The sequence below is a fragment of the Alligator sinensis genome, unplaced genomic scaffold (genome assembly GCF_000455745.1).
Source record: "Alligator sinensis unplaced genomic scaffold, ASM45574v1 scaffold647_2, whole genome shotgun sequence".
Taxonomy (NCBI): Eukaryota; Metazoa; Chordata; order Crocodylia; family Alligatoridae; genus Alligator; species Alligator sinensis.
In genome coordinates, this window is record NW_005841832.1 from 1,413,903 (window position 1) to 1,424,972 (window position 11,070).

Below are 11,070 nucleotides of genomic sequence, written 5' to 3' on the forward strand. Positions count from 1 at the left end.
GAGCCCCTTAAACAACTTTTGTTCGGCTTGGCGGTTGCTGCTCTGGTCTCTTCACGTGCCTGGTCTGGGGCATGAGGGAGACGGGGAGCTGCAAGGCTGCCGGGCGTCCGTGCTGGGCCTGCCTCCGGACTTGGAGGCCTGCAGGTGCTGCAGGCGTTGTGCTTTACAAAGTGCAGGAGTGGCTCCGACCTTGCTGCAGCTGATTTTGCCTCCAAGTGCCGTGGGAACCTTCCCTAACCACAGTCCAGAAATGCTCTTCAGATCCTCCCAAGCCTGAAACGCTCGCAGTCCCTCCCTGGTGGGTCTCCAGAGGGGAGGTCGTGGGCTTGTCTTTTGTCTTGGTGTTGATGGCACAAGACTTGGCTTTCTGGGCACTCTTGTCTTAATCCAACCTGTCCCACTTTGGGTTTCAAATGTTTTGTTGAAATAGTGAAAACACTAGTTTGTGCCACATTTATTTATCTACCCTTCCTCTGAGAGGGGTGGGCAGCCTGCTCCCCGCTCCTCCAAAGATGGTGAGAGCAGCAGGAAAACATCACTGGCCACTGGGTTCCTCACCTGGTTATGAAAATGCCGGGCTATTTAACTAGGGGTAGCTACCGCTGATTTGCAGACTGCTTTGTTCTTCAGCTGAAACGAGCAAGAGTAGAGCTGTTGTGGTTTCAGTGTTTGGACTGAGATTTTTTTTTCAAAAAAAGCCTCACAGACTTAAATGTCAAAGTCCCACTGGATGAACCTAAGCTTCCACCAGACATAGGGAATTTGTAGAACTTGAGTGTTAGAAAGCAATTTACTTGTGGGACATCAGTTAGTTTAATATTCAAAACTTCTTTCACCTGACCCCTAGTTACCCATACACTGTGAAACTTTTGTATTCAGGCTTGAATGTTATGGTGTTAGTCCTTCTGTATTGGAAACTCTGAAGCAATGTACTCTGAGAAGCAAGGGAAAGTAAATCTGGATTCCAGGCTTCTGTTTCTGGTCCACTAGTTAATCACCTAGCATCTTTGTGATTTCAAAGCTTCCTTGAACCTCAGAATATAGGATTAGTTAGCCTTGCTCAGTCATAAATTAATTGTATTTCTCTCTCTCTCTCTCTCTCTCTCTCTCATTTTTGTAGGTTTCAGTACCTGGATTACATCTACCTGAATGCAGGGATCATGCCAAATCCACATATTAGTTTCAACGCCTTTATCTCAGGCTTATTTTCTAGGTATAAGACATCATCCTTAAGTAACAGATTTTTTTGTTTTGTTTTGTTTCTGTGGCTTTGTTGTTGAAAGGAGGAGAGGGAAGAATGGAGTTGGGGGAATGGCATGGATCCTGTTCAATAGCCAGTCTTGGATCTTAGGTGGCCAAGATCATGAGGTGACTTTTATTATAATAGTTAGCTAGTGGTTATATAACGAACCCATTCTTTCCACTATCATCATTACTTTCTGAGTCACAAATGTGCATCGTGTTCTCCAAAGACGCTTCTGTCCAGAAAAGTTTACAGTTGAGAGTAAGACAGAAGAGGAAGGCTTGCCAAACTCATTAAAATTAACAAGAAGAACCAGCAAGATCACGCAGTAGGTTAGATGAGTAACTTGCATCTTTGTTCATCTGGGCAGAAAGCTAAAGCTTTTAGACACCCACAAAGATTGTTTTGGACAGGGATTACCAGGGCCTGAGTTGGAGAGTGTGGGGGGAAAACATACAGAGGGAAGAATGGAAGAAAGAAATGAAAGGTGGTCAGGTGGGTAACTTTTTAAATGGGTTTGGAGGAGGTGATATGAGTTGAAGCCAGCGAGAAGACTGTGGCAGTCAGGGCAAAAGGTGATATAGAAACAAATGAATTCAGCTAATGGCGCAATGAAAATGGCAAGAATAATGTAAATATGGAAGTTTAAGGAGAGAGGTATAGAATGGCACCAAAGCTGCTATCTTGTGCACATGTAGCTGTAAACAGCAGTGAAGAGATAAAGGGAAAGAAAAGGCAAGTACTGAAGTCCTGTTGAATGCAAATTGGTGGTAGAACAGCGAGTAAGGCCTTGTCTCCAAGTACAACTTATGCTGCATTAACTAGATGGGTGCAGCTAACAACTTGTAAAATGGAAGCTTCACAAATATATCCAGCCAAATAAGAGGGAATATACTGACCATTGGGTTGAAGTTTTTTCCTGAAGGAAGAGGAACTTTTATTTTCCACAGCCTTGCCCACATTGTCCTGTTCTTACATTGCAGGAAGGCAGTCCACATGCTGAGCACTGCAGAGGGGCTGCTTCATCAAGTTGACCAGGTTACTGTGGATGGCTTGCAGGAAGTGTTTGAAACCAACCTCTTTGGACATTTTGTCTTGGTAAAGTTGTTGCTGAGGCTCGGCCCCAATTTTCCATTGGTATATGTAGTTTTGGGTGAAGTAGGCATGAATGAGTTGGTTTTTACTACTCCAGTTTAAACACTGCTACACCCAGATGCAGTCCAGTGTGTGGCTGGATGAAAGGGTAGTGGCCAAGACCGGTGAGACACAAAGCCTTGTCCTTCCATCTCTGTATTTTTGCCTGTCCTGCTATATTTCCCAAGAGTAATTTTAACAATATGAGTGACATGCAAGCTATTACAAAGTTCAGATACATTCAGGATGACTTTGTCCAACTAGCAGACTGAGGTAAGTTTAACAGCCTGACTTACTGGCTTTGAGAAGATGCAAAAATGCATTTTTTTTCCAGCTGCCACCCTAGGTAGGTGGTCATGGTTTTGTAATACCCAGAATACAGCCAGATGTGTTAAAATGCTATTGGCTTGATTCTGGGTGAGACATCCCTGTGAGGCAATTCTCCTTGTGTACAAAATTACATGGTTGTTAGCTTAGACATGCGCTCCATATTAGTGTTACTGAGAAGTGGGCTTGTATAGGGTAAGAGTTTTCAATCGGGTATAGTTCAGGTATTCGTGCATAACAAGGTACTAGCTGAAAGCTGCAACACTCTTGCCTTCACAGGTTCGCCAGCTGGAGCCTCTGCTACGTTGCTCTGAAAAGCCATCTATGCTCATTTGGACCTCTTCCTCCAATGCCATGAGGTCTGCTTTTAGCCTTGATGACTACCAGCACAAGAAAGGCAAAGAGGCATACAGTTCTTCCAAGTATGCCACTGACCTCACAAGTTTGGCCCTGAACAGGCATTTTAATAAGCAGGTATGGGGGCATCCCTGTAATGCAGTGGTGCCCAACATTTTTGCCTCACAGGATGGATGGGCAGTGCCAGGTCCATGCATGGTTAAAATCTGGGGTGGGGGAGAGAAATGGGTGGGATTGGAGGCAGTTGCCTCACTGAAGACCCACTTCTTTTTGACTGCTTGACACATTGACAGAAAAAGGCAAATGGGCCTTTTATACTAATGTGTCATGCTCATAAGTAAGGTTAGTATGATGATACAGAAATGTTCTTTGGTTTATGGTCTAGGGAATATGAAAGCTTCTCTAGGCTGAGATTCACCTAGAGCTGTGGTTGGCAGGATGTGATGGGTATACTTGGTGGAAGTCTTATCTATTTGTGGGGTTTGCCATTTGAGAAGAAATGTTGGCAGAAAAATTTCATCCATAAGTAAAGGTTGTTGGTTGTGGCTGTAACTTTGTTTTAAGGCGTAGTTTTCCAACTCCTGGCCCACAGGCCATATTCAGGCCATGAGGAGTTAATTTGTAGTTTGTGAGCTCCCACCCAGCCACCACCCCCCTCCACCACACCACTTGCTGATGCCAAGATCTCTGGGCTTCTCCCTCATCCAGCTGCTGTTTCCTACCTCCACCCTTGGGGGTGGAGCTGTGCAGCCTGGGTAGCAGGGGGATCTCATGCAATGGCTGGGGGAAGGTGGTTTGCTCAGAAGTTGGACAGCTCTGCTTTAAGATCTTGATCTTGCTGTGCTCTGTCCCCCGTTATCATGACCTTGGATCTAGTGTGCACAGTTACTCTTTGAAAACCAGTACAGAACACAGCAGCAGAGCTCCTCAAGTGTCTTTGACCACAGGAGCTGATGCCACATGCTCTGCAATCTACTGGCTGCTTCCTCTTAAGTCTTCCACTACGAGGCTTTACAGTCAGACTTTCTTTACAGTCCAATTTAAGAATTCTTAGCCCATTCAGTTACTTCAGATGGGGCATAAACACCAGGTGTAATTAGCATGGGAGCTGGTCAGCATCCCACATGAGATGACTCCAGCTCTTGCCTGAGAGTCTACCATGGGCCCAAAATGCTACAGTAATTGTCCATTTCCCTTTCTCGGTGCTAGTCTGCGTGATCTTGGTGGAAGTTTTATCACCTCAGGTCAAGACACCTTTCCATTCTGCATGGTGAGGTGTCTAGAAGGGGTGAGCCACTTTGTCACTCCATGTAATATTGTGGTCTGTTTGTCTCCTCCCTCTTTCTCTTGCAGAATCTGTATTCCAGTGTCGTTTGTCCAGGCATCGTGACAACTAACTTGACATATGGAATTATGCCATCTCTCTTCTGGAAGCTGCTTATGCCCATCCTATGGCTAGTGAGTCTAATAACTCTGAAATTCTTGGTTTATTTCCAAGAGCCTTGTGGTTAGAATTGTCCTGGGCTGGTGTTTTCAGTACTACAGGTGCCAGGCAAACAGAGCTAACATCAGGCAGCCCAAAGCAGAGGCAATTATAAGTGGGAGCAATGCTTGATGTACTTAATTTGGGATTTTGAAAAATATTTAGCTCTGGTGTATGGCAGAGCCCCCAGTGGCAGCACAGTAAGGCCAGCTACTTGTGCCTTTGAAAAGCTTCTCTGAAGTTAATTGTTTTACACCTTCACAAAGCTTTGCAAGGGATCTCAACTTAGCACTGAAGTTTCCAGGTTTCTGACATCATTTTCTTTCAAAGCTTACTCTGCACCTTTGTGGGGGGGAAACAGCTTCTTCACATACTGTCCTTTCCCCACTACCGCCATCTTCCTTTCTTCCTGTCCATGCCATGTCCCTTTGTGGTCCTGCTTTTCTTCTCTGCTCTTAGCTTTCCACATTTCATATACAGGCAGCCCAGCCATCTGCCCCAGGTAGCTCTCTCTGGGCCTAGCAGGCTTAATAGCCTTTTCTTTTCTCTCTGTCTCTCTCAGATACGTTTGTTCACCAAGACTTACACACTAACACCGTACAATGGATCTGAAGCCCACGTACGTATTCAGTTTGTGACTTCAGTTATAGGCTGCAAATAAGAGAAGTGGGGGTTTCCTCCCAAGTGCCCCAGTTCCTGGGCACCACGTGCTGACGGATGTCTCCTTTGCAGATGAATGGTGGAAGCACTGCTGCTCATCCCACTAAATGGTTACTCAGAGTGCCATGGTGCCAAGTTGGACAAGGTTTTCCCAGCAGAGCAGTTTTAGCACCCCCCCCACCTCCACCCATGTTTTCCTCGCCCACCACAAATAAAGCACTTCAGAGAGCCCTTCTTTCCCAGAGCTTACCCTCACTTATGAAATAAATGTCTGGTCTTACTCTACCAATGGCTGGCATGTATGGACTCCAGGCCAGAATGCCTCTTTTGCATGTGATTAGAGTAGTGGTTTGTAATACAGGCCATAGAATTTCACCTAGGGACTTCTGCAGTGACTGGGAATAAGAAGCCACTTGTGCTGAAAACTAGAGCATCTTTCAGAAGCCTTTGCGTGTGCATAGTGTTGGGATCAGCATAGTCCATGCTCCCGCTGCCTTGGTCAAGGACCTGATGTGAGAAACTGGGTAGTCTGTCTCGCTCAGATCATGTGAGAATTGGGAGTAGTGTGTAATGGGATCATTTTCCCTTTGTGTGCTAGTGGGCTGCCTAGGGTTTTACTAGCATGGCTGTTGGGACAGGCTGGACTCTAACCACAAATTTATGCTACTCTTTCCAGATATGGCTGTTCAAGCAAAAGCCTGAGTCACTGGATGGACTAATGAAATATCACAGCTGTACTACTTTTGCGGGGAATAACTATGTGGAGCCCAGAAAGGTAAATGCAACACTGACTGTTGTAGGGAGAGGGTTTAGTTGACGCCTGACTGAAAATCACAATGGACTGGTTTCTTTTGTCTTTGTTCTTGAAGCTACTTTATGAGAGCTCTGCTCAGATGCCAGTCACAGTGGGATGCAGGATGAATTCCATGCTCCTACACCAGCAGCACAGTGCTGGGTGGGTGAGGTCCTGCCAGCCAGAGGCTTGGAATGTTGCTTCCCCTTTGCCCTTCTCAGTAGGCCTTATGCCTTTGCATCTAAGATACCAAGTTTGGGATTGAAGAGAATTGGTCTTCAAGGGTGCGTCCACACATGCAAGCATGTGTGCTTGTAGCAGCTCAAATAGAAGCGGTGCAAATTTGAGCTGGGGCTTTTTGCTTCAGCGCACGTGCTTGGACATGCATTTTGTTGTGAAGCAAATTGTGTACTTGGGGCACAATAACCCTGTCTGGCTCTTCCCAGATCTTCAGCCAGGGGGAGCTAGAGCCTGGGGCCAGCAGTATAAGGGCAGGGCAAGAGGCACGTGCGCACTCGTGTGGACGCGCCCCAAGAGGGTATGGAAGCTTAATGGAGCAGTAAAGGGATTTGCCTCTATTAAATTGGGTCACGTTAGCTCAATACACCCTGGGGCACAGAGGTTAGCATTTCCTTCAAACACTGGAAAGCCCACACATCTGGAGGGTTTTCAGGTGATGTTCAGACCATTGCCTTAGACTGGGTGGAGACAAGGCCCCTTCCTCACCTACTAGTACCTTTGCATTGCTAATGAGGCAGCATATTTGTTTCCTTGCCACTTTGCGGTCTCTCTTTGGGAAGGTCTGAAAAGACCCCTTCTGTCCTTCATTTCTCAAAGGTGCTTATTGTTAATTTGAGATTACACATTCTCTGCATCACTAAAGTAGCATGATGTGCCAGGCAGTACATGGACCTGGCATGTTCTCATTCCAGAGAGCTTACAACATGGGATGCAAACCACTAAATAACAGAATGACAGCATGCATTCTTTCTAACTGATCAGGCAGGCACTTGTAGAGAATTGTATGTTTTTAACAAACTACTTGTTGCCCTTGCAGTGGTGGGACACTAATAGTGCCCTCATCCCCTTGCTTTACCTGTGGCAAGTGTTTGAGGTTTGGGGCATTTTGCCTGGTAGTTGTTCATGAGGGTTGTTTCCATAGTTTTTGAGAACATGTGAAATAATCACTTGCCTAGATGGTTTTTAAACAGGATGATCCTGCCTTGAGCAGGGGTCTGGACTAGATGACATTCTGAGGTTCCTTTCAATCCTGTTCTTCTGTGATTCTCTTGGCATCTTCCACAAAGCAGGTGATGCATGGTGAAGCTCTACTCCCTTCTAACTCTGTAACTTATTTGCCCATACCCAAGGTTTCAGAGTGAACTAAAGGATACTAGCAGCTGTGAGGGCTGCTGGAATGCCCAGGCTTCAGACTTGCATCCTTGCAACACCTACTGCAGGTGTCCTACAGGAGTTCATGGGCTCAATAGCATATCCGCCTGCAAACTCCTCATGGCTTGTGCTGCCATTTCCACTTGCAGAGAGACTAACTTTTCCCATTGGTAACTAATTCTAGTGCTTGAGGATCTCTCCTTCCCCCAACAGGAAGGGGATTCTAAATGCTTGTTTGCCCCCACAAGCCATCTCTTTCCTTTATTTGGGCTACCTCTTATCCTATTAAGGTACCAGTCCTCTGCTGCTGGGGTTGCAGCTACAGCCTTCTAGGTGCCTGGCATAAAGGTGTTCAGTCAGCACTCCTCAAGCAGCTGATCCCTTCTGACTACTACTTAAGGTTTCATGTTGTAGTATCTTGTTGGCTATTGTTTGAGACCATGCTCTTAAGTTACTGCTCACCAACTCTCTTCTAGATGGATGTAGATGATGAAACTGCCAAAAAGCTGTATCAAAAGCTGCTGGAACTGGAGAAGCAAGTTCTAGCAAGATCTAATGGTCCCATAAGCACCAAATAAGATCAAGCCAGTGTCTTCAATGATGAGTGTTTCCAGCATTAATGATCCAGGCCGCCTTCCATGTTGAGTACTGAGCATCTTCAGTGTTGGCCTCACTGGAAATGCATAATTTTTATAGCACCTCTCCCATCCCCATTTTTACCTTTTAGTTAGTCTGTGGGATATCTTCAAGAAAACATTACCGGAACTGAAAAGTTAAACTTAATCTCCCAAGAGTCTCATGTATGATTGTCCTCTTGTTCATGGTACAGAACTGGAGGCCTGTTGGAGACGGTGCTTGTCCTCATAAGTGGCATTGCCAAGGAACAGCCTGACAGAATTGTGAGGTGCAGTATGGAAATATTCTGGAAATGGCTGCCAGCCTGGTATGATGGGTTAGAGCACTGGACTGGGAAGCTGGCTTTGAAAATAGGCTCTTTCAGTCTTCCTGGATGACCTGAGAAATTGTGTGGTTTGGTTTCCAGAAGTGCTCAAGGCCAGACTTTTCTCAAAAAAGCTGATCTTTCTCATATGCATGAAAGACGTGGCCAGACTTTCAGAGGAGCCCAGAACCCAACAAACTAAGCCCACGAGAGAACCTCAACCTTATTGAAAGGGCCTAGAGAGAGGCTCAGCTCGTGAAGATCTGGTCTTTTACTTTCTGTGCCTTTTTCCCATGTGTAAAAATGGGAGTGAAACATCTTGCTTCACAAGAGCTTTGTGAAGGTGAGCATAATGCTGGGTGAAAGTGCTTGCCCTAGTCATGGGCCATATGCATATATAAAAGTGGGTGGAAGGGACTTCAAACACTGTCAGTAATATCTACAGCAGGCTTGTCTACCCTATTTTTAGATGGGTCAAGTGACAAGTCTAGCTCTTAACCTACAGTAAATCTACATGACAATTAACAGATAAATGTAAAAGACATTTGTATGTACCTGTCTCTCTGCCTTATTTGGGAGTTCACAGCAGGGATCATGCTTTGTTTGAAAAGTACTTGGAACCAGAAATAAAATAAGTGGAAATTAAATTAAAAATTTGTCCTTCATTGAAAGGAGAGAGAAGTCCGGACACCTGGTATTGGGCTGAAAGCAAACTGCTGCATAGACTAGAAGCAGCATGTCTCTTCCCTGTTCCTGTAGCCACTCTCATTTAGGAGAAGGGTTGCTGCTGAATTAGCACTAGTGGGGCCTGTAGGGGATTCCAAATACAAACAAATTACTGCGCAAGGATGTGTGCAGTGCCTTGCAGAGGCTGGAAATGTGGGAAATGAGTGTCTGCGTTAGAAGAAAGTTTGAAATTCAGGACTTGTGCACTCAGAGCAAGTGCTTCAAACACTAAGCTATCTGACGAAATGAGGTAGGTGTTAAGAGTTCCAGGAGCTGCCCAAAACTACCATGTAACAAAGCCTTTAGGGGTGTGTCCACACATGCAAGCGCATGCGCTTGCAGCAGATCAAACAGAAGCGGTGCAAATTTGAGCCGGGGCTTTTGCTTCAGCGCTCGGATGGGCACTTTGTTGTGGAGCAAATTGTGCCACTTGAGGCACAATAACCCTGCCTGGCTCCTGGATCTTCAGCCAGGAGGAGCTAGAGCCTGGGGTCAGCAGTTGTGCTGTCCCCAGCAGTATAAAAAGCTTCCCTGGTAAGTAGCTCAGGGCTACTAGCTCTCAGGAGCTCCTAGGGCCCAGCCAACTGGTACTTGGGGACTCTACCCCTTGTGCCAGCCGGACTGCTGAAGCAGCTGTGACTGACAGTTCCCTGCACCCTCTACCCACTGCAGCAGTCTGCCAGCTGCCAGGGGACTGCGGTTGCAGGGTTGGCCTTTGTACGGCACCACTGCCATGTGTGCCCCTGCCCAGCCATCTGGGCAGCTATCACCTGGAAGATGTTCCGGGTGTGGTGCCTGCTTTGAACTGTCAAAGCATGTCCTCCTGGCCCCATTTCGTCAGGAGGTTAGCCACAGCCAGATGGGTCCAAGGTGCCAGCTCTGAGCAGGCAGGGTCCTGCCACTGGCCCCCCTAGCAGAAATTCTGGTATTCCCTATTGGAAAACTAAAAATCCCTGATAAAAAAATCCCAAAGTCACTCCGTAAAATACCCCAAAATCCATGTTCCTCCACAAGTAAAACAAAAGACCACTATAAAGACAGAAAGAGAGTGAGACAGAGACAGTGGTCAGTTGGGCAATGTTTTATTGATATATCTACAGTGTTAAAGCATGTCTCTTCTCATAATAGGAAAGTGAACTCTAAATACATATATCATGAATTCATGAATACATGAATATATATTTTGCTGCCCTCTCACAGGGGCTATGGCCCCCACAGAGGGGTTAAGGCCTCCCCAACAGGGGATACAGCTCCCACACAGGGGATACAGCCCCCCAACAGGGGTTATGACCCCACAACATGGGATTTGGCCCCCACACAAGAGCTATGGCCCACACACATGGGGTTACAGCCCCCCAACATGGGTTTCAGCCCCCCAAAAGGGGCCAAATGGCCCCTGGAGGGGATACCACCCCCCTGCAAGGCCGACATGCCCCACCTCAGCCCCCCGATTGCTGCTTCACCTGGCCCCATCCTTTGCCAGCTGCTGTCAGGGCCCAACAGGGGGTCTAACCCCCACACAATGGGTATGGGTCCCCAATGGGGGCCAAATGGCCCCCACAGGGGCTACCACCCCCCTTGCATGGCCCACATGCCCCACCTCAGCACCCCAATTGCTGCCCCACCTGGCCCCATCCCCTACCAGTTGCTGCAGCCCCCTCAATGGCTGCCCCACTCAGCCCCACTGCCTGCTTCTCCCGACCCCCCCAAGGGTGCCCCACCCGCCCCACCCATCCTCACCCCCAGGCCCCCTTGGCTACCCCCACAACCCCAGGCACCATCACGTTTAAAAAAAAAAACAAAAAAAACAAAGCCTCTGCTTACCTGAGAAGCAGGGTGGGGGGGTCTCCTGGCAGAGCGCCCCGGGCAGCACAGGACAGCGGAAGGGCAGCAGGGCCCACGCTGAGGCGGTCAGCCTGCCCTGCATTGTGCGGGCAGGACCCCCACAGCCAAACACAGCCGGACTGCAGGTAAATGCCGGGAGTGGGGGAGGGGTTGTTTTTGTTTGTTTTTTT

The 11,070-nt window shown here is 47.3% G+C and overlaps 1 protein-coding gene across 1 annotated transcript in view; it reads left to right on the plus strand.

Moving 5' to 3' along the window:
- Positions 1 to 8,976, plus strand: part of HSD17B7 (hydroxysteroid 17-beta dehydrogenase 7) — a 10,359-nt gene extending 1,383 nt beyond the window's left edge. The window contains exons 2-9 of the mRNA XM_014525824.2: positions 244 to 298; positions 1,121 to 1,213; positions 2,227 to 2,341; positions 2,984 to 3,178; positions 4,415 to 4,519; positions 5,107 to 5,163; positions 5,881 to 5,979; positions 7,866 to 8,976. Of these exons, the coding sequence (XP_014381310.2) occupies positions 244 to 298; positions 1,121 to 1,213; positions 2,227 to 2,341; positions 2,984 to 3,178; positions 4,415 to 4,519; positions 5,107 to 5,163; positions 5,881 to 5,979; positions 7,866 to 7,967 (821 nt within the window). The 3' untranslated portion in view covers positions 7,968 to 8,976. The remainder of the gene's footprint in view (positions 1 to 243; positions 299 to 1,120; positions 1,214 to 2,226; positions 2,342 to 2,983; positions 3,179 to 4,414; positions 4,520 to 5,106; positions 5,164 to 5,880; positions 5,980 to 7,865) is intronic.
- The last annotated feature ends 2,094 nt before the right edge of the window (positions 8,977 to 11,070 follow it).